This window comes from Balaenoptera musculus, chromosome 1, assembly GCF_009873245.2.
Source record: "Balaenoptera musculus isolate JJ_BM4_2016_0621 chromosome 1, mBalMus1.pri.v3, whole genome shotgun sequence".
In the NCBI taxonomy this organism is placed as follows: Eukaryota; Metazoa; Chordata; class Mammalia; order Artiodactyla; family Balaenopteridae; genus Balaenoptera; species Balaenoptera musculus.
The window spans coordinates 95,141,640-95,168,172 of record NC_045785.1 but is presented as its reverse complement, the minus strand read 5'-3'; the positions used below and the strand labels follow the sequence as shown (position 1 = coordinate 95,168,172).

The 26,533-nt window shown below is 39.4% G+C and overlaps 1 protein-coding gene across 1 annotated transcript in view; it reads left to right on the top strand.

The window, feature by feature from the left end:
• The first annotated feature begins 2,357 nt into the window (after positions 1–2,357).
• SLC25A24 (solute carrier family 25 member 24) overlaps positions 2,358–26,533 on the top strand; it is a 43,030-nt gene continuing 18,854 nt past the window's right edge. The window contains exons 1-5 of the mRNA XM_036824107.1: positions 2,358–2,717; positions 15,168–15,294; positions 18,547–18,634; positions 23,239–23,350; positions 25,290–25,448. Of these exons, the coding sequence (XP_036680002.1) occupies positions 2,535–2,717; positions 15,168–15,294; positions 18,547–18,634; positions 23,239–23,350; positions 25,290–25,448 (669 nt within the window). The 5' untranslated portion in view covers positions 2,358–2,534. The remainder of the gene's footprint in view (positions 2,718–15,167; positions 15,295–18,546; positions 18,635–23,238; positions 23,351–25,289; positions 25,449–26,533) is intronic.

The following is a 26,533-nucleotide window of genomic DNA, read 5'->3' as shown; positions in this document are numbered from 1 at the left end:
TACTCTCTCAAACTGCTGTAAAGTTTCTAAGTGCTTCCTCTTAATCTCTGACTTACCTTGTTGTGAACAGGTAACAGCTTGCAGTCTGGCACCAGTGTGCAAACTACACTTTGAGTGGTATTACTTTACACCAGCAGAGCTTCTTAAACCTGAATGTGTGAAAGATCACCTGAGGCTCTTGTGTAAGTGCAACTCTTATTTAGTAGACCTGGGGTGGTGGTGCTGAGATTCTGTATTCCTAACAAGCTCTCAAGTGATACTGATGCTGCTGGTCTGCAACCACGCTTTTGTGTAGCCAGTCTTGAAGTTTATGTACTTCATAAGCTACTTTGATTTTCACAGTGATCTTTTGAGCTAAGAATTCTTATTCCATTTTACTTATGTTTAAGTCAGATTTATTGAGGTATATTTCCAGAGAGTGCACAGTGCTGTGCATTTTAACAAGCTCATACAGTTGCATAAACACCACCATAATCAAAACACAGAACAGTTCCATCACTCCCTCCCTGCCCCTCAGCACCTGACAACCACTGATCTGTTTTCTGTCTCTAGAGTTTTGCCTTTTCTAGAATGTCATGTAATGTATGGTTGCATGCATCAGTTCATTCCTTTTTATTGCTGAGTAGTATTCCATTGTATGAATGTAACACAGGTTGCTTATCTGTTCACCCATTTAAGAAATTTTGCTTATTTCTGGGTTTTGGCAATTATGAATAAAACTGCTATAAACATTCTTGTACAAGTTTTTGTGTGAACATAAGTTTTCTCAGTCAAAAATTTGACAGGTAATTCCTCTATTTACTCCAAAGAAAGAAAAGAAAGAAAGAAAAGAAAAAGAAGAAGAAAAACATTTAAGTCTGAGATGACCATTTCAAGCAGCTTCTCTTCAAGTACAGAGTGTTCATCGCAGGGATTGAAAGAGGTTTTTAAAGACGGATAGAAAATTTGATGACGTTTGAAAGCCTTTCCAAAGGAAGAGGATAATTCTTAACAAAACTAGAAATTGTAAGTAAAATAAGCAAACAAATTGGTTTCAAGATGATTTTACTAAACAAGCAGTCCTCAGTTTACAAACTCTAGATTTGCATATGTCTTAAATATATAAAATAGTATGAGGGGAAGTAAATTCAAGGTCTGAGTTCCTGGATTTTGTTGGAACTAGTTTTTGTTTAGTGTTTCAGAAAGCGTGGGCAGATCCTTATTTATAGTACAAATACAGATCTGTATCTCCTGCAGGTAACAGGAACACAGTGATCGTTTCTATAAGCAGCTGTGGATGAACAGAGAATTATTACAATTAATATCTCATCTGATTGGCACTTGAGAGTGTTAAGATCTTTCACATACAATATACAACCTTGTTGTTACGAGACAGATATTCATACTCTCATTTTACTGATGAGAGAGGCTACCCAGGGAGGTTATGCCACATCTCCAAGTTTACACAGCTGAAGGATTAGGACCCTGTCTGGTGTTTTCTTTGGAGGTCCACTGTTCCTCCGCTTATCCCATGTTATGCAGTAAGTTCTGTCTTTCCTGGGCAATAAACCCCAAGCCTTGTAACTGCATCCATCTTGAGAGGCAGAGGCCTGAGGTTTTTCTAATACGTGCTGATGGCAGATGCTCCCTAAGATTTATCGGGGCAGATCACACTAACTAAGCTGTAGAGCGAAGTAATCCCTCTTTTTACCGCTGCCCACCTGGATGGATGTTGATAGTTTCTGCAAAAGACCCTTGAGTGCCCCCCAACCCCGCGCCCAGTTTTGTTGAGCTATAATTATATCATACCGTATTAGTTTTAAGTGTTCCTTTTTGTTTCTTAATTGCTTTCAGATTTAACTCCTCTGCTTCTTAAAGCTTAATTCCCATCCCAGGTGAGCAGCCACCCAACTCTCTCAATTTTTTGCGAATAGAAAACAGTCCCAGAGATGTGTAGTGTCCGCGGAGTTGCACGAAAAAGGGCGAGATCTGTGCGAGACAAAGCCCGAGAAGGCCCAGTGTCCCTGCAGAGAGGACTGTTTCTGGGCAGTTCGCCAGGGCTCCAAGCCCGAAGGGAAGGGAGCTTGAAGTTAAGTAACCTGAGCTTCAAGCTGCTCCCCCAGTCCTCCCGTTCACACCCCCGCCTCCACCTCCGTCCCCCGCTCCACCTTTAATACGCTGATGCAGAATCCCACAACCTCCGGGGACTGGCTCCTCGTGCCGCACCCCTGACAGCTCCACTAGGGACGCCGCAGAGCTCACCCCCCAGGTCCCACAGCCCCTCCCGGGCCGCACCCCGCAGCCCTTTCACTTCCGGCCCGCTCCAGGCAGCGCCTGGCCCGTCCCCCGCGCCTCTCAGGGAGGCGGGCGCCGGGCGAGCTCCTCCCCAGGCAGCAGCGGGAGCGGCCACGCCCTGTGCGCCGAACCGGCCTCGGGTGGGGACTTGGCTCTGTTCAGCTTGCGCGCCGCGGGCCCCTTACAGCCAGGCCTCGCGCCCGATCAGCCCTCGGCCCCCCTGACCTCCCTCGGCTGGGCTGGCCCGCGCCTCCCGGACCATGCTGCGCTGGCTGCGGGGCTTCGTGCTGCCCGCGGCGGCCTGCCAGGACGCGGAGCCGCCGACGCGCTACGAGACCCTCTTCCACAAGCTTGACCGCAACGGGGACGGCGTGGTGGACATCTGCGAGCTGCAGGAGGGGCTCAAGAGCCTGGGCATCCCCCTGGGCCAGGACGCCGAGGAGGTGGGTCGCTGCGGGGCCCGAGGGCCGGGAGGGCTGCGGGGACTCTGGGCGCTGCCAGGACGGAGGGCGGCTGCCCGCGCCTCTGCAGGAAGTAGCTGGGACTGTGGCTTCCAGCCCGCGAGTGGCTTCAGAAGCTCGCGAATGGGGTCAGGTATCCCGGAACGAATGCGCGTCAGGATCTAAAAGGCTACCGGTACTTTTCCAGAAAAATTAGTGCAGTGGACACTCTGGCTCACTCTAAGAATTTAAAATCCTGTGCCCAGTACGTTTGCTCTGAATGCATCCCAGGCCTTTTTAAGCCTATGCAAAAATTTAGCCACTTTTTGTTTTCTGTTTCTTTTTTAGCTCTCACACTTAAGTGGGCCCCAAGTTCTGTAAAGAGTCTCACATTTTGTATCTCTTCGAAGCTGCTTTCTTACACCAGCTAGTTTGTCTACTGTTTCAAAACTGTTTGAAAACCAGTGGTATGTTTCCCCCAACTTCCCGTTGAGGAGAGGCGACGTTCCATTGTTTAAGACATTCTTAATGCCCTAAGTACATACGTTGACCTGAAGGGTTGGCCCGTCGTATGAGCAATTTCAGCTTCTCTGAGTCATTTTAATTGTGTCCCTGAAGTGCAGCCCCTATCAGCAGAGATACTTGGAACCTCTCCAACCCCACTGAAACGTAGGAGGACACTTTGGCATTCCCTATCCCAAGAGAGAAAGTGATTAAGCTATAAGAGCCATAAACTGTTCTATAGTAGTTATATTTTAAGCTACTCATTCAATGTCTTTAGTAGTTACAGGCCTCTTCAGGTTACTATTTCTTCCTGAGTCAGATTTAGTAAGTTACAACTTTTAGGAAACTGCCCATTCTGTCCAAGGCTCATAATATTTATATTCACTTGTGATTTAAAAAAAGTTCTGACTGTATCTGTAGTTATGTTCTCTGTTTTATTCCTGATATCTCCCCCCCCACACCCGCTTCCCCTTCAATCTTGCCAAATCTTTTTTTCTTGCCAATCTTTTTTTTTTCCCCTTCAACCTTTGTCTCTTTTATTCATACACTGAAAGAACCAACTTTTGGTACTTTTTGCAGATTGTCTCCGTTTTAAAAATTTTCTTCCATTAACTTTTGTTTATTTCCTTCTACTTTCTTTGGGTTTGCTCATTTGTCCCTTTTCTAATTTCTTGAGTTATTAATAAATGCTTGATTTATTAATTTTGAGCTACAATATCACTTTAATCACTTCTTTAGTTTCATCCCGTAAGTTTGTACTTTTCTTGTAATTTAGTTCTAAGTATTTTCTAATTTCCAATATGATTTCATCTTTGACCCATGAATTATTTAAATGTGTGCTTTAAATTTCCAACTATATGCTTTTTTGGTTGGTTCTTTGAAAATATGAATAAAATAGACAAATTTCCGGCAAGACTGATTAATAAAAAGAGAGAGGAACTCAGGAATAAAAAATGTCTTCAATTTTCCAAAATTTATATAAGAACAAATTATAAAATAAGTTGTATAAAACTGTGTGTATGCAAACATATAGAACAGGATGGCGTATATTTGTCACACACATAATATATGTATTCTATCCATACACATAAAATATATTTTATACCTACATACATATACATAGTATCACTCTGTGCTCATGCCAGATATTATTAACTATTCCCAGCACTCTTTTTTTTTTTTTTTTTTTAATAGATTGAGAAACTGATTGGAAATTGAATGCAAACTAAGACCACTTGACTGTTACTGAAATGAATAGCCCAGTTTGCTTTTTTTTTTTTTTTTAAAGAAATTCACGTTCTTTTATTTATTTATGACTGTGTTGAGTCTTCGTTTCTGTGTGAGGGCTTTCTCTAGTTGCGGCAAGTGGGGACCACTCTTCATCGCGGTGCGCGGGCCTCTCACCATCGCGGCCTCTCTTGTTGCGGAGCACAGGCTCCAGACGCGCAGGCTCAGTAATTGTGGCTCACGGGCCCAGTTGCTCCGTGGCATGTGGGATCTTCCCAGACCAGGGCTCGAACCCGTGTCCCCTGCACTGGCAGGCAGATTCTCAACCACTGCGCCACCAGGGAAGCCCCCAGCACTCTTTTTTGATGGGTATATTCTTCAATTAAAGGTTAATAATGATTACTTCTGGATGGTAGGCGTTAAATTACCTTGTTACTTTTTTCTTCACAATTTTTGTATTATTTCAATTTTTTAAAATGATCATACATTATTATTTTTATGATTAGGAAAAAATAGAGTTTTTTTTTTTTTTTAATAAATATCACCTCCTCTGGGATGAGCTTTTCTGGACCACTCTCTATAGAAGAGTTGGTCTCACCCTGCTATTTGTAGATCTTTGTCTCCTATATCGCTACTGCTATAATTTTCAAAAGGTACTATTTTTATTTATTGGCTGTGCCTTCCACTAAGACCAGACATCTTGAAGATGAGGGTCATGTCTCAGTGATCTAAGCACAGTGGTACAAAAAGATTTAAGGCTGTGATTTGAAATACCCTAAACAAGACAGTGGGTCATTTGAAATAATTAAAAGAAAAAAAAATTTTAACTGTAAAACAGTTGTTAGTGCTTTTATTTCCAGCATATGTAGGACAAGAAAACCAAAAACTCTCCTGTTGTTAGATACCTAGAAATGTTGGATAAAATAAGATAAATATATAAAAGACTTTTTTTAGAGCAGTTTTTTGTTTACAACAAAGTTGAGAGGAAGGTACAGAGATTTCCCATACAGCCTCTGCCTCTAAACATCACATACATAGCCTCCCCCATTATCAACATCACTCATCAGAATGGTACATTTTTTACCAAAGGTGAACCTACATTGACACCTCATTATCTCTTTAAGTCCATAGTTTACCTTAGGGTTCAGTCTTGGTGTTGTATGTTCTATGGGTTTGGACAAATGTATAATGACATGTATCCATTATTATAATATCATATAGAGTATTATTACTGCCCCCAAATCCTCTGTGCTCTGCCTATTCATTCCCACACCCTCAACCACTGATCTTTTTATTGATTCTATAGTTTTTCCAGAGAAACATCTTTTTACATACATAGATGAGCTTGTAAGAAAATAAGACAAATCTGGTCAAACCACCTGGGTTTAAATCTTGGTTCTGCTACTTACTAGTTAACTTTGGGCCATTAAAAATACCTTTTTAGCTTCAGTTTCCTCATCTGTGACAGAGGTAACATGAGTACTTATCTCGTAGGGTCATTGTGAAGAATAGATGAATTAAAATACGTAAAGTATTTAGAGTAATTCATGATACCTAATAAGCAATCAATTAGCCTTTAAATTATCTAAAACTGTTACTACCATCACTTTTGAAAGAGGGGTGTCAAAATTTCCTCTATGATTGTACATTTGCCAACTTTCCTTTATAATTCTGTTGATTTTCCCTTTTATTTTAAAAACAGACTATATAATGGACTATACTGCTGGTGTATTCAAATTTAGCATTGTTTTAGCTTCCTGGTGAATTGCTCCTTTCATCATTACGCTTTCTTGCCTACCCTTATAGCATGGTTCCCGCCATATTTTACAAATGCCTGAGTCATTGCACTAGCCAGGGTGTTCCCCTCAAACGGCTTGTTTTCCCAGGTCACCGCTGGGAAATCTTCAGCATTTGGGCTCCCACCTTGTACAAGGCATCATCCTTGCCCCATGTTCCACTCAGGGCTCTTTGCCTGCTGGGCAGTGAATGAGCCAGTTCCCAAACCCCATGTTCTCACCTCTTGTCTTGGGCTACTGCTGGTGCGAACTGCGTCATTTCTGGTTCTCCTAGGAGCAGAAACCAAGATGGGATTGGGTGTGCAAAAGAAGGGTAAGGGAGAGGAAACAGGAGTGGGTCGAAGGGGGTGTCTTTAGACCACGATACAAGTTTAACCCCTGTTAGAAGAGCGCAAGAAAAAAGAAGGTTTAGGAAGAACTTCAGACCAAAACATAGTTCTTAGAAAGTCTCAACTAGGCTAACGGGGAGTCACTGAGGAAAGGTAATCTGTTAGGAGAGTCCTGCAGTGGCTGCCCCGTGCTGTACTAGTCATTGGTCGGAGCAGCCCAGGGCAAGCGTGGCCTTGGAGTGAGTGCTGCAGTGGGTCCAGAGGTCCAAAGGTGTGGCAGGTTGGCTGTCAGTCACCTCTGCTCCTGCAGCAGGTTCGCCTGTGGAGCGACCTGACCTGGCCTCCACAGGCCACTCCATGGCTCCCACAGATGTGCTTCTCAGCATAGCTTTGGGGAGTGCTCCCTTATTGTTCTCAGCCTCTCTTCCTCAGGGAGGACAGTGGGACAAACTACAGTCCCCATTGCTTCACTTGGTCACAACTGGCACTCATGATTTCCCTTCTTGACTGTCTATTTTAAATTCCACTCACATTGAGCTAGAATCTCTGCAGGTCTCTGTGACTCACCTGGTGGTGTGACCCAAGCTTTCCTTTCTGCAGTGTCTGAGCTTCTCAGGCCAATGTTGCTGCATGTGCCCATTCACAGTTATAACTGGGCATCCCTGGAGTCCACATGGATCATCTGGGTTCCATAAGTATTCCTCTCTGTCTCTGCGGTGTAGAGGCAGCCCTGCTTCCTGCTGATCAGGGCCAATTTACACCTACTAAGAGGATGACTTCTTTTCTTGCCTGTTGGTCCCTGGACACAAGGAGTTACAAATGTCCAGGTGAAAGTTACAGCTTGTAGTTCAATGGGACCCTCATTGTGTTCCCTGACAAGAGTATATCTATCCTGCTTGGGGACCAGAAGCTAACCCTGCAGAGCCCAGAGTTGTGGGGGCGGGAAGCAAAAAGTCCCCAGTGGGTCATTGGGAGTGATAGTAAGTGGGACCGCTCCTGCTTCCACCTCTTAGTTCCTGGACTCATGTATTCTTCCTTTGGGGGGGCACAGAGCCACATGGTAGGTCTCTGATTTAGTGTACATAACGGCATCCCGAAGGGTGGCAACCCATTTTTGCCAAATACTGTCTCCTAGGTGGTGCTTCGGCTGTGCTTTCAGTAGGACATTCCAGCATTCTGTGAGGTTGGCTGCTTCCAGATGGTGTGGGGTGTGAAATGGCCAGTGGATCCAGTGGTCTTGGGCCCATGTCCACACCTCTTACACTATGAAGGGATCCCCTGGTCAGATGCTGTGTTCTGCAGGGATTTCATGCCTGTGGCTCAGGCATTCCACAAGCCCCCAGATAGTGGTTCTATCTGAACCTTTGTGGGCAGGAAAGGGAAACCCCTACCTTCCTTTGAGGAAGACCCAGTGCCCCTTACACCACAGGAAGCACCCAATATAACTGACTTTCCACCGAGTGACCAGTTGGCCTTCTTGAGGATTAGTGTCATGTCAGGGCCAGGCAAGGGCCAGATCATGAAAGGCATTGAGGACCTGCCAGGTGGTTTGGACTTTTATCATTTAAGTGATGGGAGCACTTGGGAGGTTTTAAGCAAGAGGGGACACAGGCAAACTTATGACTTAGGAAGATCACTCTGGTGGCTGTGCAAAAACAGGAGGAAGAGAGGGTGTGGAGGCAAGCCTGGGTGATAGTAGCCGATCAAATACTTGGAATTAGTGTTACATGGTCAGTCTTTATGGGGGAGAATTTCAGAGGCATAGGTCAAGGGTTTGTATAATGTCAAGGATTGGGGAGATTACCCACTTGAGTATCTAGAAATGAGAACTATGGGGTGATTCTTCAAGGGAAGGTTTCAGGATAATTTGCATCTAAAACAAATACTCAACCTAAAGTGAAATCTCTATAAATTTCTGTCTGACTTGATCTCATCTCCACGTTGCCAGGCTTTTGTAACGAATTTGGCATGTAGAAGAGAGCAAATTTCTGTTTAAGTTCCTTTAGGCCTTAAATGGAAAGAATGTGGAACATAATAAGGAATACAATAACTAATTGTTACTAAGTGTTCCAAAAGTATACAGGGAAGGGAAAAGACATCAAGGCAAGTCCTTAGACAAAATTAAGAACTAGCTAGAGGCGAACTCACTATGGTTTCTTCTGATATGAATGACCCTGCTTTTCCATGTGTTTCCAGATCTCCTCATTATGAAATCAGTGTTTTAGAAGAGATAAAATTCACATTAAGTTCTCCTACGACTCAGGAATTGAGAGCAGAAGGTAGTATGAGGAACAAGGAGATACAGTAGTTATTACTAATTTTCCCATAAGAATCTAGTAATCCTGTCTGCTTTTTGGAGTATTTTCCATCGTTTCCTCCCTCCTCCCTCTTTGCCTCCCCCTCCTCCTCCTCCTCCTCATTGTTTTTCATCAAAGGCCACATTAGAACATTTTAAAAGGCAATCCCAATGTTTGGATGTCATTTGAGGTACTCTGAGGAAAAAAATTTCAGAACATCAAAGAGCAGAAGAAATAATCTGAATTTTAATTTACTGAAATGGAAATCAGAAAAATAAACTGATGATGAAGAGTCAGCAGTTTTAGCTGGAAGTATGCTTATTTTGGTTCAGTTTAGGCTTGGGAGACTTCAGAATAGTGTAGGACCAAAAAAAAAAAAAAAAATCTGGATTTAGAATTAAGGCAATAAAATGATGAGATGATCAAGTCTATGTTTTGCTCTCTTCTATCAGTTCTATAAAATGCTGTTAGTCTGTTTTCTTTATTCAGAAGTCTGGCTGTGACTTCTGTCTCTTCTACTTGGTCTTTAGACTCTTGTGCCTGCCTGGATGTCTGTCTTCTATGACTCTTTGTGACTACTTGCATTCTCTGCAATGCCCAGGGAAGGATCATTCCCTGTGGACTGTAAAATTCTCTTTTGTTGGAGAATTCCTTGTTGATTGGGCCACAGCACATCTTGTGAAACAACATTAGATGTTTGCCACTGCTCAGCAGCTCTGGGGAGAAACGTTTATTGCGAAGCTTGCAGTAGTACTTATGACTAAGCATGGCATAATCTCTTTCTGGCAAACCCATGGGTAGTTCAAGGACATGGGATGGTCCTCTTTGTGTTTTCAGTACTTGACATGATGAGTAAACACAACAAAAACTGACAGATAATGGCTTGATTAGATTACCTTTATGAATTAAAAAAATTTTATTTTGGGGGAGCAGTTTTATGTTCACAGCAAAGTTAAGAGGAAGTTCTAGAGATTTCCCATATCTCACCTGCCCCCATGCATGCGTAGCCTCCCCCATGATCAACATCTGACACCGAGTGGTAACATTTGTTACAGTTGATGAACCTACATTGACATATCACCCCAAGTCCATAGTTGACCTTAGGTGTTGTATATTCTATCAGTTTGGACAAATGTATAATGATGTGTATCCATCTTTACAGAATCATACAGGGTATTTTTCACTGCACTAAAAATCCTCTCTGCTCTGTCTATTTATCCTTCCACCCATTTCTCCAACCGTCTGGCAACCACTGATCTTTTTACTGTCTCTATAGTTTTGCCTTTTCCAGAATATGATATTGCTAGAATCATACAGTATGTAACCTTTTCAGATTGGCTTCTTTCACTTAGTAATATGAACTTAAGATTTCTCCATGTCTTTTCATGGCTTGATAGCTCTTTTCTTTCTAACACTGAATAATGGTCCATTGTCTGGATGTACCACAGTTTACTTACCCGTTCACCTACATCTTGGTTGCTTCCAATTTTGGCAATTATGAATAAAGCTGCTACAAACATTTGTGTTTAGATTTTCATGTGGACATACATTTTCAACTCCTTTGGGTAGATACCAAGGAGCATGATTGCTGGATTATATGGTAAAAGTGTGTTTAGTTTTGTAAGAAATTGCCAAACTGTCTTCCCAGGTGTACCATTTTGCATTCCCGCCAGCATGAGAGTTCTTGTTACTCCATATGAATTTTAACATTCAAGTTTTTAAAGAGTACTCCATATTTTTAAAAGTAACTTATGTAAAAAGTGGAATTTTGACTGTGAAACTACACTTCCACATTTCCAGTGGAGCCAGATGAGGGACCACAGGTATGTGTATAGGGAAGCCAGAGCTCTCAGTGGTTACGGAAAGTGGCGATTAAGAAGACGCCATAAACATTGTTTATGAGTATCTCCTGGACCCCAGTTGACTTAACTTCTGCGCATTTTGAGATTATCCTCCCAAGTGTGCTGCCAAAATCTGTACAGATGGAGATGGGACTCCGTCTGTTCAGCAGCCTTGCTCTGGAGCCACTGAAGATACTGAGTGAAGATAAGGAACTGGGGGAGAGGATCACAGAAGGAAAGGCCCACATAGTCAGATTTTCATTCTGGTCCCAAGCTTCATTACAGTAATTCCCAAGTGCCTTAACCTTAGAAGAAGAAGTCTTAGGTGTGACCAGACAACTTAAAAAAAAAAAAATGTTGGACCAACACCACCAGTCATTATGGCCTCAAAGTCCATGTCTCAGAACTCCCCTACCCACTTTTCTCTAAAAAGAAGTTCTACCTTTAGAGACAGACCTGTGCGGAGGCCTCTCAGGAAGCTTCTGGAGAAAAGGCTCTTCCTGGAGTGAGGTGGGAAACAGGGAGTCTGATTGGCTGATCTGGGAGTGGGGCCGGAACTCCATGGCCTCACACTCCAGGCCTGACCTCCAGCACCAACCCCTCCGAGGCTCCCAGCGCATCTCGTGCCTCTGCTCTGGAGCCGTTGCGATGAACCGTCCCCTTTCCGTTCTGTGCCTGGCCCAGGGGCTTTGGCTTTGGTAGCAGAGAGGCGGCTGCTACCTTAGGTCTTTTCCAACTCGGCCTGTGGTGGGCAGAGATCACCATCCTCCCTCTCACTTCCACCTCGGGGAGACTAACGGGGGTCACGGCGTGGACCACCCGAAGCACTTCTGTTGCCAGAGACATCCCAGATGGACGCCTTCTATGAAGAACTGTTTTCGTACCTAGACCATAATGAAGATGGGACCCTGGACATCCTTGAACTTCAGGAAGGCCTGCAGGACATAGGGGTCATTCAGGACAAAGGGAAGGTGGGATTCAGTGGGACTGTGGTCGGAGAGACGTTGGGTCTGAGAATTCTGGAGGGGCCTTGGGCAGAGAAGGGTAAAGCCAAATTTACACGTTCCCAAGCTTGATGCTGGGCCCCACTATAGTTTTCAGGTCTATTACCAACGTTACTGTATGAAGAATAACAACGTTACTAATACTCCTCTCAAGCATTTTTCTCAATTTTCTCCCTGGCTCTAATAACACTTCTAAATTCAAATTGCTCTCAAGATGTTGGCTGCAACCTTGTTTTTGGAGTCACCTTGTTCAATGTACTCACCTGTTATTAGTAGCCTAGATGTGCATTTAGGCCAAAGATGCTCTCTTCCCACTTTGGGGAACTGGCATAATCACTGTGTGTTTTGGGAGTTGTGTGGTAGTTGGAAATTCTCTAATAGTGTATTTTGGTTTCTGTTCTTGGAAGGAGGGCAATCAGTCTGAGTGGCTTGTACTCTTGGCGTTTCTCCCATGCTGCTGTTTCCTCATAAGGTGCCTTTATCGTCAGACTTTTGAAGAATGAGCTTGGGCATTGTTTCCTTTGCACATCTTTTCCCCAGCAACCTAGATGAGAGGATACTTCTCAGTATGCAGTGCCTAATGCATATTTCTATCAGTGTATTTCCAAGTTATTTTCTGTTCAGAAGTTATTATTGAGTATAATTATTACTTTCCAATTATCTTTGCTCTTTGGATGTTTAACCCAATAGATGGAGATCCATGAGAGTTAAAGACTGGCAAATTCATTGAAGATAATTGGCACTTCATGCTCAAAAAACTGTCAGATGAGTTCTGTCATGTTAAGATTTGGTAAAACTCTTCCGATTAGCCATGTGAACTTTGGGAGTCTTTATTTTGATCATTCACTTAGTCATTGATCAGTTGTATTTTGAGCACATTCTATATGCCAAGCACTGTGTCCTGGTTTCCTCATTTGTAACATCAGAGGCCTGGACTGGATGTTGTCCATGGACCAGAACAGTCCAAAATATTATCTCTGTAAAGTTTACTTGGATTTTTAAATTGTTTTTCCTTTTAAACCTAAATGTCCTTCATGCTTTTTTAAAGCTACTCTTGGACTTAGATTTTCACATGTGACTTGTATTGATATTTGTTTATTTGATACAAACTAACCTTTCATAAGAAATTCAGGATTATGCCATAAACAAGCTTAACCCTTTAAAACACATTTCTTCTTTATCAAAATACATTTTGTTGCATATTTGTCTTTTGTTTTTGGTAAGAGGTGGCGTGAGCCATATAAAGGCTTTTTATGACTGATGATGTCTCACGTATCAAAACTCTGGCAGTCTCTGCACCAGCCACATAGAACCTTATATTTCAGGGAAACTGATGTGGCTTTTCCTCAGGTGCTGGTGACATCTCTAGGAAGTTTTGATGTGAGTTTTCTCCCCCATGTCTCCAGCTTCCCTAGTAGAAGTTTATTTATATAGATGGAGAATTCAATTGATTCTTTAAATATAGAAATGGTACTTACATACTGCTAAGAAAGAAAAGATACAACCTTTTATTCTGATAACAGATTTTTTGAATGATACTTGATTTGGTTTTTTTTTTTGCTGTGAAAGGTGAGAGACTGAATATGCAAATAGACAGTGGTTAGACCATATTTAAAATTGAACTTTGAATTTCATAATGTGTGCAAATGTCAAATCACTATGTAGTACACCTGAAAGTAACTTAATACTGTAAGTCAACTATATTTAATTTAAAAAAATTTGAACTTTGACCTAGGACCTACCCAGAAAACTACCCCTTGTCTATAATAAACGATCCAGGAAGCCAACCTGCTATAAGTCAGACTTACTGGAAGCCAGAATGCTATCTCTAGTGACAGTCCAGGAAGCTAAACAATAACTTGTGTAACAGTCAGCCCCAAATGGCCAGAAATTAATTGATAACTGACATTTTCCCCAATTTTTGTCCCTGCTTCCAACTTAGGACCATCCAGAGAAAGCCAAATATGCCCCCCTAACCAATCACACAGGATGCCCCACGTTTGCTTTAGCCCACCTCCAGTTTACCCAGGCCAACAGTCTCCAATCAGGGCACACCCCAAAACTCCTTTTTTTTCTACTGTAAAGCTTTCTCACTCTTCTTCCTGCCTTTGAGCCAAAATACAAGTGACAGTGGTTGACTTCCTTGCTATAGTAATCTCAGAATAAACAGCCTTTCCTTTTCTCCTTTGACTGGTCTTTATTTCCACAGAGGAATAGGCAAGAAAACTCAAAAGTCAGAGTCATTAGACAGTTGTAACTCTGGGAATCTTTATTTATCGTAACAAAGGCTAATGAAACATGGGTAAAAAAATCAGGCTTTTCAAAGATAGCATTAGAGATGTCCTTTAACTTGTAATTTCTAAAATGATAGTTGTTCACTGTTATTTTCATTGACCAAAATATGAACTTCTTAGATGAAACTTCAGTACATAAATGGGGCCCCAGAATGCTGTGACATTTTCTCTTGGATTATGCAAATCTCAGTATATGTGTTGAGTAATCAGAAAATAATTTCCAGATGAAAATCATCCTCAATCTAATTTGTGAAAGTAATTAAATAGGAATAATTATTTTTCAGTGACACTACAAATGTATTTGCTTTTAAAACTGTAAATAATAATTGATGGCATTTAGGTTTCAGATAAGAGAATCCTAGTCATACTTGTTTAAACAAAAAAGGATAGAATTCTTTGTAGATACCCTTTATTAGTTTGAGGAAGCACCATTCCTAGTTTGCTCAGAGTTTTTAGTCACAAATGATATTGAATCCATCAAATGTTTTTCCGCATTTATTAAGGTAACCACATGACTTTTCTTTTTTATTCTGTTACTGTGGTAAATTACAAGATTAAAAAAAATATGTTAACCTAACCTGGGATTACTGGAATACATTTATTTTGTGTATGTATGTGTGTCCATATGTAGTGTTATGTATATACGTATTATGTACATATGTATATGTAATATATAGTATTATACATGTACATATGTGTATGTATAATACATATAGTATTATATGTGTATATATATATAGTATCCATTTATATATTGTATTCATATAATTATATATATAGTATTATCAATTTTATATATTGTATCCATATATATTATGTATATATATATTATGTGTGTGTGTATATCAATACATATATTTGTGTGAAATAATATATTATTTCTTTCTCAAAGGAATGATTTTTCTTAATAGAGATAGACAGTTTGATATGACAGCTTTTTATAAGAATCATCTTTAGGAAAAGATTATTTAATTTTGGAAATTAAAGGGAAAAAATACTATTTTAAACATTTAAATTTAGGTCAAGATTTGTCGTCTATGTTAGGATTTATAAAATACAAGTCTTAATAGGAAAACAGCCAATCTGCTTGACGTGTTTGTACAAAAAATCTAATATTTTTAACCCATATAAAAATATCTCTAATTTTTTCCTTTTTTGTAGAAAATTTTTACTACTGGTGATGTCAACAAAGATGGAAAGCTGGATTTTGAAGAATTTATGAAGTACCTTAAAGACCATGAGAAACAAATGAAATTGGCATTTAAGAGTTTGGACAAAAATAATGATGGTGCGTCTTTCTTTTCTATTTATCGCCAGCACATCTCATGCTTCCAAAAGTCTAAAACAATGTATATTTAGTCAGTCTACTTTTAGATGATAATTATTACTTGTGTTAATGCTTGTTTTTCTTAGTAATGTGATTTTTATATAGAATGTTTTTAGTGAAGAAAAGTTATATGTAGCTTTGCCCAATGAATCATAAACTGTGAGTAGGGCCTTTGTAATATATTAATTATGGAACCTTATACTGATTTGACTTAAAACTATGGGTTAAAAATAATAGTTATGTTTTTTTGCTCTCTGGGCAAGAGACTTATTTTTATTCTTACTAAGCATAAGTATTATATATTCTAAAATTTAAACAACTTTCAGAGTATCTTATATTTGATAGTCTTTTTGAAAGAATTACATGTGATCAAAGAAGATGCTCTGACTCTGAAAGTTAGAAAAGAAAACAGCAGATAGACGTTTAAATATATACCTTCTGATTGGGATTATAGTTTTTCTATTTAGATTAATAGCTTGGAGTCCCAGTCATGTGGAGCAAGAAGTAAGGGCCACGGTAGGAGAAAGGGAAGAGCTATCAAACCCTTATCACCAGAGGCAACCTTTGGTAGGAAGAGGGCATTTATTTTAAAAATGTATAATGCAGCCTCAGACCCCTCCCCACACATGAGTGGTCAAGATTTGTTATTCAAGAAACAAGTTAAACAAATAAATTGAGAGACAATATGGTTCATACCAGGGATAGGCAAACTTCTTTGTTTTGTAAAAGTCCAGATAGTATTTTAGCTTAGTGGGCCGTATGATCTCAGTTGCAGGTACTCATCTCTGCTGTCACAGTGCAGAAACAGTCATAGATAATGTGTAAATGAGTAGGCATGGCTGTGTTCCAATAAAACTTTATTTACAAAAGCAGGCAACTGGCCTTATTTGGCCAGAGGGTTATAGTTTGCTGATCCCTGATTTTTACTGAACATTAACTTCAGTTAGACTCAAGGCAAGTTCCTTCAAACAAAGAAACAACTAAACCCTTTGAATGGTTTTGATGATCGTTCAAATCTGTGACTTGGCTAGGAAGAGCTGAGTTTGTGGTGGAAAGTAGTACCGTTAGAATATTTGTTACCACCCATAAACCTTACATTGTATATTCCAAGTCTACCTTAGTCCAATCTTGTAGCAAAATTCAATTCTTACAATCAAATTTATTTCTTCCCACAAACTTTCATCCCACCCTGAACCCTCTAAAGTTCAGCTGCAGAGAAGGGACTGTCTATATACTGTTAGGGCAGGCAGTTGCTGGGAGATGAAGCTACCTCAGGATAATCTCCAGGTAAGTAGAGGCCAATCGTTCAGTATGTACAGTATGCAGGTATCAATGGTCTGTTTCAGAAAATTCTAAATGAACCAGAAGAAATAATTAGAGGTGAAATATTTTTATTTTATTTTTTATTGAGGTATAGTTGATTTATAATGTTGTATTAAAGATGAAATTTGTAGTAAATACAAACAGTTTCCCCTCAGTTTATCTTGTTTTTGTATTTAAAAACACTTTTTCATTATAGGTTCATACTTTTGTTTATTAGACTTTCTTAAAGCAAAGCATATACAGTCTGTCCTCATTATTCATGAATTCTGTATTTGAGAATTTTTCTACTTGCTAAAATTTAACTCCATAAGTAACCCCCAAATCAATACTCACAGTGCTTTTGCAGTCATTCATGGATTTGCACTGAGCAGCCACAAATTTCATTTGCTTGGTGAGCACATTTCTAGCTGAGATAGAAAGAGGCGATGCGCTGTGTTCTTGTTTTAGCTTTTTTATTGTAAACAAGTCCTTCTGCAGTCTCCTTGGTGCCATGTTTTTTGCATTTTTGTGCTTTTTATTGGTGATTTCACTATTTGCAATGGCTCCCAAGAACAGTGCTGAAATGGTGCCGAGTGTTCCTAAATGCGGGAAGGCTGTGATGTGCCTTTGGAAGAAAATACGTGTGTCAGAAAAGCTTCACTCGGGCATGAGTTATAGTGCTGTTGACCATGAGTTCAATGTTTATGAGTCAATAATATATATTAAACAAGGTGTCTTTAAACAGAAACACACAGAAAACAAGGTTTTGTATTGATTGGTTGATGAGAATATTGTGACCAGAGGCACAGGAGCCTAACCCTGTATTTCCCTTAGGAACAGTGGTTCGGTTCTTTAGTTCTGTGTTCATGGTGACCTTATAGAAAGTAACTACAGTGAATAATGAGAATCAACTGTACTTCTTTGAGAGTGCAATCATAAAGGAGATTGTTCAGAGTGGTATTTGAAAAATGTCATCGCTAACAGGGTGACGCCTCTAACTGCTCTTACATTGTCCGGATTCTCATGCTGCTCCTTTCCTCGCCCTGGGAGAAGTCTCTCCAAACCCTGTCATTCCTTCAGAGTCCTTCCGTTAAAGGGAGTCTTTCCTTTCACCACTAACAGTAATTTTTGTGTTCCTCTTTTCCTGGAGAACTTTGCTGTTAATCCTGGTTTGGCATCAGACCCTTTGATTTGTTTACCTGTTCCATGCGTCTTCGTCTTAGGATCCTCATGAGTCTGTGGGATGCTTGAGGGAAATGCAATCTTACATTTATTGCTTATGTTTTCTCTTTCTTCTTCTCTTCTGATTCTTCTCCTTTCTATAACATGCTCTAATTGCTCTTATAATAATAATTTTCCTACTTCCATCATCCTACATCATCCTGCTTTATTTATATTGCCAGATTTCTCAAGAGAATATTCTACACTCTTTGGCTTCATTTAGTCATTTTCTACTTTCTTTTAACTCAGTGCCTTACATCTTTATGTATAATAAATGCTTAATCATTTATTAAAATGTAGAAATGCATACTTTAAAATTAATAGAGCCTAGCTTAATTGAATTTACCTCAAAGTCAGAGTATCTTGATTTGAATCTCAGTTCTGCTCCTTCTTAATGTCGTTTCTTGGTAAGGCCATGTAAGCTCTCAGTCTTTTCTTTAGATGGTATGTCATTATTTACCTACAAGGCTGTTATGATTTTTGAATAAAATAATGTGTGTATATTTGTTTAATGTATTTGTTGAAATTTGAGTTGGTGTTGCAATATGTTCTTAAGCAAATCTATAGCTCATCTAAATTCACAATTTTACCTTAATCGGTTCAAGGCTCTCCCTTATAAAGTGAGGGATTTGAAATTCATGATTTCTAAGGTCTTATCAGTTCTGAGTTTATAATTTTGATTTTTTAAAGGAAGAATTGAGGCTTCTGAAATTGTCCAGTCTCTCCAGATACTAGGTGTAACTATTTCTAAACAACAAGCAGAGTTGATTCTTCAAAGGTAAGCTCTTCCTCTATTGACAGTTGTTTTTTTTTTTTACTTTTGGTATCCTGTATTAGAGATCTGCCTTCGTAACTGTGGCTTAAAACAAATCCTTGTACCTTACCATTCCTCACTATGTACTTTCGATATCTTTCTCCCCTTTTTCTCGCTTTTCATTTTGTGTGTACACATATACCTAAAGTGTAGGAATGGGAAAACTCTTTCAAGGCCTCCAGGGCTGGTGCAGTAGAAGAAGCTCTGTTTTCCCTTTTACGTGACTCCTTTACCACTCACACAAAACACTTCACTTCTGAAACTTCTGGTCACTGAATATGTGGGGTTTTTTCTCCACAACAAGCAGTTCTAGCTGACACTAGCTGGGTGTCCTACAACGTAACTCAATTCTAACATTGTCTACCTGGAGGTAGTGTCAGATCCCACAGATTAAGGACTCAGTTTCACAAGACTGCTCTCCGCTTCAGATACCAATCGCAAGTAGTAGGTCCCCAGATTACCCACATCTTCTGCCTGACTTGACTACACATCAGAGGTTCCCGTGACCTTCTCCCCCTTGGGTTCAGTTACTTGCTAGAGGAGCTCACAGAACTCAGGGAAACATTTACTTATGCTTACTAGTTTATTACAGGATATTATAAAGGATACAGATGAACAGGCAGGCAAAAAGATACGTTAAGGGGAGGCCTGGGAGGGTCCTGAGCACAGGTGTCCTTGTGGAGTTAGGTGTTTCACTCCGCCAGCGTGTGGATGTGTTTGCTAACCAGAAGCTCCCTAAATCCTGTGCTATTGAGATTTTTATGGAGGCTTCTTCATGTAGGTATGCTCAATTATTAACTCCATTTTCAGTCCCTCTCCCCCTCTGGAGAATTGGGGTGGGATGGGGGTGGGAAGGGGGCTGAAAATTCCAAGCTTCTAATCATGACTTGGTTTTTCTGGTGACCAGCCCTCATCCAGGAGCCATCCAGGAGCCCACCCAGAGTTGCCTCGTTAGAACAAAAGATGCCCTAGTGCTCTTATCACTTAGGAAATTACAAGGGCTTTAGGGGCTCTTGCCAGGAACAGGGAACAGAGACCAAGTTATATATTTTCTTTTATCTCACAGTGTTTCAAAAGGCAGAATCTGATTGTGTTTTCAGTAGTGGAAATCACAGACCTTCCCTTGAGTGCTCAGCCGTCAGTGTGACTCATATACCTCCAAATGTCAGCTTCCTTTCTTCCATTTCACTGTCTCTTAGTATACTCAAAACTGAATTCATGGGAGAGAAGTCTGAAAGGTGCTGATTGAAACAGCTGAGGCTGAGTCATCAGAGTATGAGAATAGGAATCAGTTGGTTGAAATACAGCCTCCTAGTTCTACTTTTTCAGTAGAAAATATGGGTGGGGAGTAGCTGAAATAGGTAGGCAGTCGCTCCCAAACATGTGTGCTTCATGTATCTTTATCTTCCGCTCTCAAGTAAAAATCCATTTTCCTTTTAGGCTTTCATCTCCATCCCTCTTTCCTCTAATTTTCTTATCTCTAGTTCCCTCTCCACATTTATTGAGGACCTTGGCACTTGTCAAATAGTCATTTTCTCTTTAAGTCCTAGGAAACTTCAGTATTCGTGCTGGTGACTCCTCTTTCTAGCGTCCGTGTTCCTTGCCTTCCTCAACACACCTGAGACTTTTATTCCATTTTGCTTCAGCAGCCCACTCCCTCTCAGGATTGTATCATAACTTGAAGCCACTCCTCGTCTGAAGTCTTAAAAATCTGTATCCTACCTTCTGACCCTTCTTCCTCCAGATTCTACACTGTCTTGCTCCTATGGTACTTGCATTTTTTTTTTTTTATTATGATGTGACAATGTAGGTTCATTCTTTTATTTATTTATTTATTTATTTATTTATTTTTGGCTGTGTTGGGTCTTCGTTTCTGTGCGAGGGCTTTCTCTAGTTGCGGCGAGCGGGGGCCACTCTTCATCGCGGTGCGCGGGCCTCTCACTGTCGCGGCCTCTCTTGTTGCGGAGCACAGGCTCCAGACGCGCAGGCTCAGTAGTTGTGGCTCACGGGCCTAGTTGCTCCGCAGCATGTGGGATCTTCCCAGACCAGGGCTCGAGCCCGTGTCCCCTGCATCGGCAGGCAGATTCTCAACCACTGCGCCACCAAGGAAGCCCGGTACTTGCATTTTGACTTACAGATCTCTGGCCCCTTCATTTCCACCAGTCCGTCAATCTCCTCTTGATTGATTCCTTCTACCACTCTTACTTACTTTCCCCCAATCCTGAACCATCCTCTCAGTTGTTCTCTTTGCCCCAGCATTTGAGCTATGAAACATTTCTAGAGAAAAATGAAACTATACAGGCCCAAGAATAACCAAGACGTTCTTGGAGAACCATAAGGAGCTGGGGGCCTGCCCTATCAGATATCAAAGAGTTGTTATACGCTATAATTAAGACTTAGTGGTATTGCTACACAGACAGACAAGTTGACAAATGGAACATACCATCCCAGAAGCAGACCCATCTATATTTGGGATTTGTCACATGAGAGAAGTAGCTTTGCAAATCCCTGGGAAAAGGAGAGACTATGCAATAAATGGTTCTGGTGCACCTGGTTATCCATGCAGACAGAAATACAGTTGGGTACCTGCCTCACGCCATGCACAGAAATCACAGACATAGAAAACAAACTTATGGTTACCTAACGGGAAAGGGAGGGTAGGAAGGATAAATTAGGGGTATGGGATTAACAGATACAAACTACTATACATAAAATAGATAAGCAGCAAGGATTTACTGTATAGCACAGGGAACTATATTCAGTATGCTGTAATAACCTATAATGGAAAATAATCTGAAAAAATTATACGTATAACTGAGTCACTTTGCTGTACATCTGAAACTAACACAATATTGTAAATCAACTGTACTTCAATTTAAAAAAATCAAACTAAATGTGAAAGTTACACTGCAATACCTTTAGAGGAAAAAGAAGCAAATGTCTATATCTCAGTATAGGGAAGAATTTATTTTAAAAAACTACAGACGTCAGTAACCATATGTGAAAAGATTGATAAATCCAGCTGTATTATAATCAAGAGCATCTATTCATGGACACTATAAATAAAATGAAAAGACAGAGAGAGGGTACTTGCTAATTTATAACTTGAAGGATTAAATCAACTATATAAAGAACTATACATATTTAAGAAAAAGACACAACCCATTAGAAAAATGGGCAAAAGATATGAACAAGCATTTCACAAGGGGAAAAACACGAATAGCAGATGAATATGATGAGATGCTCAACTTCGTTAGTAAGTTGAAGAGAAACGCAATTTAAACCCCCAGTGAGACTATCTTATTTAAGAAGTTTGTCAACACTAAGTGTTCTGTAGCTTTAAGCTGCAGAGTTTGGAATTCATTTATTCATTCAACAAATATTTGCTCTGCGCCAGGCACTGTTCTAGACACTTTGGTCATATCAGTGAATAAAATAAAAAATCCTTGCCTTGTGGAGGATGCTTGCGTGCGTGTGTGGGGGGTTGAGGGGTAGGGTCAGACAATAAACAATTGCATTAAAATAGAAAATAGCGATTAAAAAATAGAGCTATAAATATTTTAACCCAGAAGAATAGTGTCATAAACATCAGTAGTAACTAGGACTCTTATGCAAATATGGAATGTTAACACCTGTGTGCTGGGACAATTGAAAGTTTAAGTGTAATTTCATGTATGCAATCAAAGTTAAAAGTGGCACTGGAAAATATAATCATAAATATCTGAAAATAGCGTTTTATCTGACTGCCATCTTTATGCATCACTTTCACACAAGTCATAGAATAAATATAAAATTCAGAGGAGACACCAAAACTGTTTTTTCAGATGTTTTTTCAAAACTGTTTTTTGCCATATATCTGAAAATAAGTGAGCACTTTCTTTGTACTGCCCACTTTAGATGCTGGGTCTACAGTAGTGAACAAAACTGTCAAAATCCTGGGCAGTTTAAAGTTGCTTTTAGGAAAATAAACAGGTACAAATGACATTATTGCCAAGAACCTACTAAAATAAGCAAAAAGTTAATGAAAAATATCCAAGGCTACAATATGTTAATTTTAAATGTTGAAGATAAGGTACCAGGATTTCTTAAGACTCAGAAGGCCCAATCACCAAGTTTGATTTTATTTTTTACAATCATTGGTAATTTTCTTAGCTTAGAGAAAATTGGAGAAGGAAATTGATAGTGTATTTTGAGTATATTCTGAAGTCACATCCAAATGTTAACAACAGAACATTAAGAACTATCTTCTTGAGCCAGTGTAAGAAAAAATGGATCATAAATTCATTCAATGCTGCCCCCCAATTTTATCTTCCAGCATTAGTGTTTGATAGCTCATTGACTTGGAGTTTGACAGAGCACCAAAAGTAACCTTTAGTGAGACCTGTAATTTGGGGGTCTATTTTTATCTAAATGATTAAAACAGATCATCAAATGCTTGTTGCCATTTCCAAAAACCTTTTAAGAATATTAAGTTGGAAGAGAAACTGTCATTCTTCAACATGGCCAATAATGTTAGTTTTATTTATACATTTAATTTTGTTCTTTAATCAGCTTCTTTTTGTTTTCAGCATCGATGCTGATGGGACGATGACAGTGGACTGGAATGAATGGAGAGACTACTTCTTATTTAACCCTGTTACAGACATTGAGGAAATTATCCGTTTCTGGAAACATTCTACTGTGAGTACGCTTTACGTATTAATTTATACTTATTTGGAGCTGTAAGCAATTGGTATGGTTATCATCCAAGAGCACTGTGTAACACTTATGGGCCATGGTACCCAAGTCTCAATAGCTCTTTAACTTGTAGAGTTATACGTATTCTGTTAAGTGTATACTCAGAGTATATTAAAGCTTTTTTTTTAAAATTAATTAATTTTATTTTATTTATTTTTGACTGTGTTGGGTCTTCGTTGCTGCGGGTGGGCTTTCTCTAGTTGCGGCGAGCGGGGGCTACTCTTTGTTGAGGTGCGTGGGCTTCTCGTTGCAGTGGCTTCTCTTGTTGTGGAGCACGGGCTCCACGCACGCAGGATTCAGTAGTTGTGGCTCGCGGGCTCTAGAGCGCAGGCTCAGTAGTTGTGGTGCACGGGCTTAGTTGCTCCGCAGAATGTGGGATCTTCCCAGACCAGGGATCGAACCCGTGTTCCCTGCATTGGCAGGAGGATTCTTAACCACTGCGCCACCAGAGAAGTCCCGGGGATTTTACTTTTTATAGATAATATATTGCCTAAATAATCTTAGTACCTCGTGGTTGATAATGACCAAAGATCCCTTCTGAAACTTGCTTGTTCAGTCAACCACCTACATTTATCTCTGGCTTAAGGCACCTATAATAATAATCATGGAAGGTTAAAAAATCTTTGGCTCATCTGCTTAGTATTGCACACCTATCCATCTGTATTCTTCTAAACTTTCAAATTTTAATTAAATTTCATTAATATCCTACTGAAATATCCTGGGGTAAATGAAATTCATTTCATTCTGCAATCTGTTCCTGAAAACAATGGGAACTCTTTGAGGGAATTTTTATTTTTCTAATGGGCTTGACTTCTATACGTATTCCTGGATTTCAGTACATTTTATATGCACTAAATGAAACCTAGAGTTCACATTGTTACTAGTAACAATGCCTAAACTTACCTAGAGCATTGTAGAATTATTGGTGACTAATGCCTTTTCAACTATGAGTATAAAATAATACTATATTTGTAGTTCAGTTGCCTTGATAAATTTTATACTTATGTGAAGTCATATTTACATAATCAAATTCTTATTGTATCTTTGGAGATAGTAATAGTTGAAACTAAAATCATGTATCCATTTTATTGATAGTAAAATGAAGAAATAGAGCGTCCCTACTATAGCAAAACTCCTTACCCTGACACTCTTACCTATAAAATCTTTTACACTAGAATCATTTAGATAATAAAGTTGTAAAAATATTATTATAGAATTTTGTTTCTGTCAAGCTATGTTTGTAACCTATAGTAATATTTAGAGAAGATTGGAAGGTAGATCATTTTAAACAATACCTCCCTGTAAGCTAAATTTTATATAGAATCTATTGCATGTTTTAAATGACAAGTCAGATTTATAAAAATATTTACAGACAGTCTATATAGGAAGTGAGTTTAGGGATACTCAAATTACAGTTTTAATTTAATTTTTATGTACATATTTAGAGCACGTATCATGTTATAAAGTATAATGTGGATATAATTTTGAGATAAAGTGTGTATCTTTGAAGAACTGACAAATTATTTTCTTTCTGTAGCTAAGGATTCACTACCTCTGATCAAATGCTGCTCTTTCATTCTGACTTAGACCTAGAAGAGAAAAGTTATTCTGAATCTATTAAGAAAAAAGTTGTAATTGTTGGTTTTGTAAATTTGTAATTACTGTTAATTTTCATTTCTTGTGGACTGATACTGTACTTCATTTAGCGTGAATAGGCTACTTATAATTGCCTATATGCTCAGATTGGTTCATATAGTACTTTCTAAGGATTGAAGCTGATCTTAATTATAAAATAATACGTAATTCTTTCAAAGAAGCAAACCTTCTGGAATGATCTGTCTTTAACTGATGGAGCCTGGGGCTCTTTCTTCCATTTTAACAGGGTATTGACATAGGAGATAGTTTAACTATTCCAGATGAATTCACGGAAGATGAAAAGAAGTCGGGGCAGTGGTGGAGGCAGCTTTTGGCAGGAGGTGTTGCCGGTGCCATCTCTCGAACAAGCACTGCCCCTTTGGATCGTCTGAAAGTCATGATGCAGGTGAGCTTTGCGATCTTCTGTCTAAGTTTGTACAAAATATTCTGAAACAATGAGAAATATGGTGCTTTGAAAAAAGTTTAAAAATTTCACAGTGATAGTCATACCTTTAAAAAGAAATCTCTCAGTTTTATTGCTATTAATCCTAAATTCAGTCCATGTTAAGTATTTCAGTGTTTGACCAAACCTTAAATTGTTGGTACGTGAGTGTGATGAACTTTTAATCTTGGCTTTCTGTGACTATTCAAATGTTTAATTAGAAAAGAAAATCTCTAGCCATTATTGTAGGGTTCTCCTTAAATTATTTATATTTTCCTTATATTTTATGTTCTTTCTCAAAAGAGGGTTTTTTTGAAATCTAGAATCTTGGAAGAAGGATGTAACTTAAAAAATTATTCTAAAGCTGAGGTTGGCAGGAAAGACCTGGGTTTATAAGCTGACTTTCCTATTTACTAGCAGTGTAGCCTTGGCTGGTCAGAGTGGAAAGAAAGAGGGAAAGGAAAGGATTAATATTTATTTGGTGCTCATTATGGTAACCCATTTAATCCTCTAGTAACCCAACATGGGGGGATTTTATCCTCATATTATCTGTGGAGAACACAAGGCTCAGAGAGTTAAATAACTTTTCCTTTACAACAGATTAGACAAGGAATGGAGTATTTCTGGCTCTAAAGCTCATGGTTCTCAAACTGCATTAAACCCCTGAGGCCTCATTTTCCTTCATTCTAGAATGGGAATAGGAATATCTAACAAGGGTGGTTGTAAGAATTAAATAATGTAAGGTATGTGAAAATGCCTGGTAGGCTGAAACACCCTGCTAGAATATACTAGCTGCTTAAAAAAGGTTTTTAAAAGTTGTGTTGTTATACCTATGGTCAGCACTTTTTATATGTGCCCTTAGATTTCTGTACAAAATGATTTCTGACAATATTTTAAACTAGCATCCATTGAGAATGTAGCTACATCTCAAAATAGGTTTAGGGGTAAAGATACTGCTTTAAAAAACAAGGAGAAGGAATTGGCCTGTATGTTTTTCTTTAGGAACAATAGTAAATTGACTTTGAGAGAGCTTGAATAAGCATTCATCT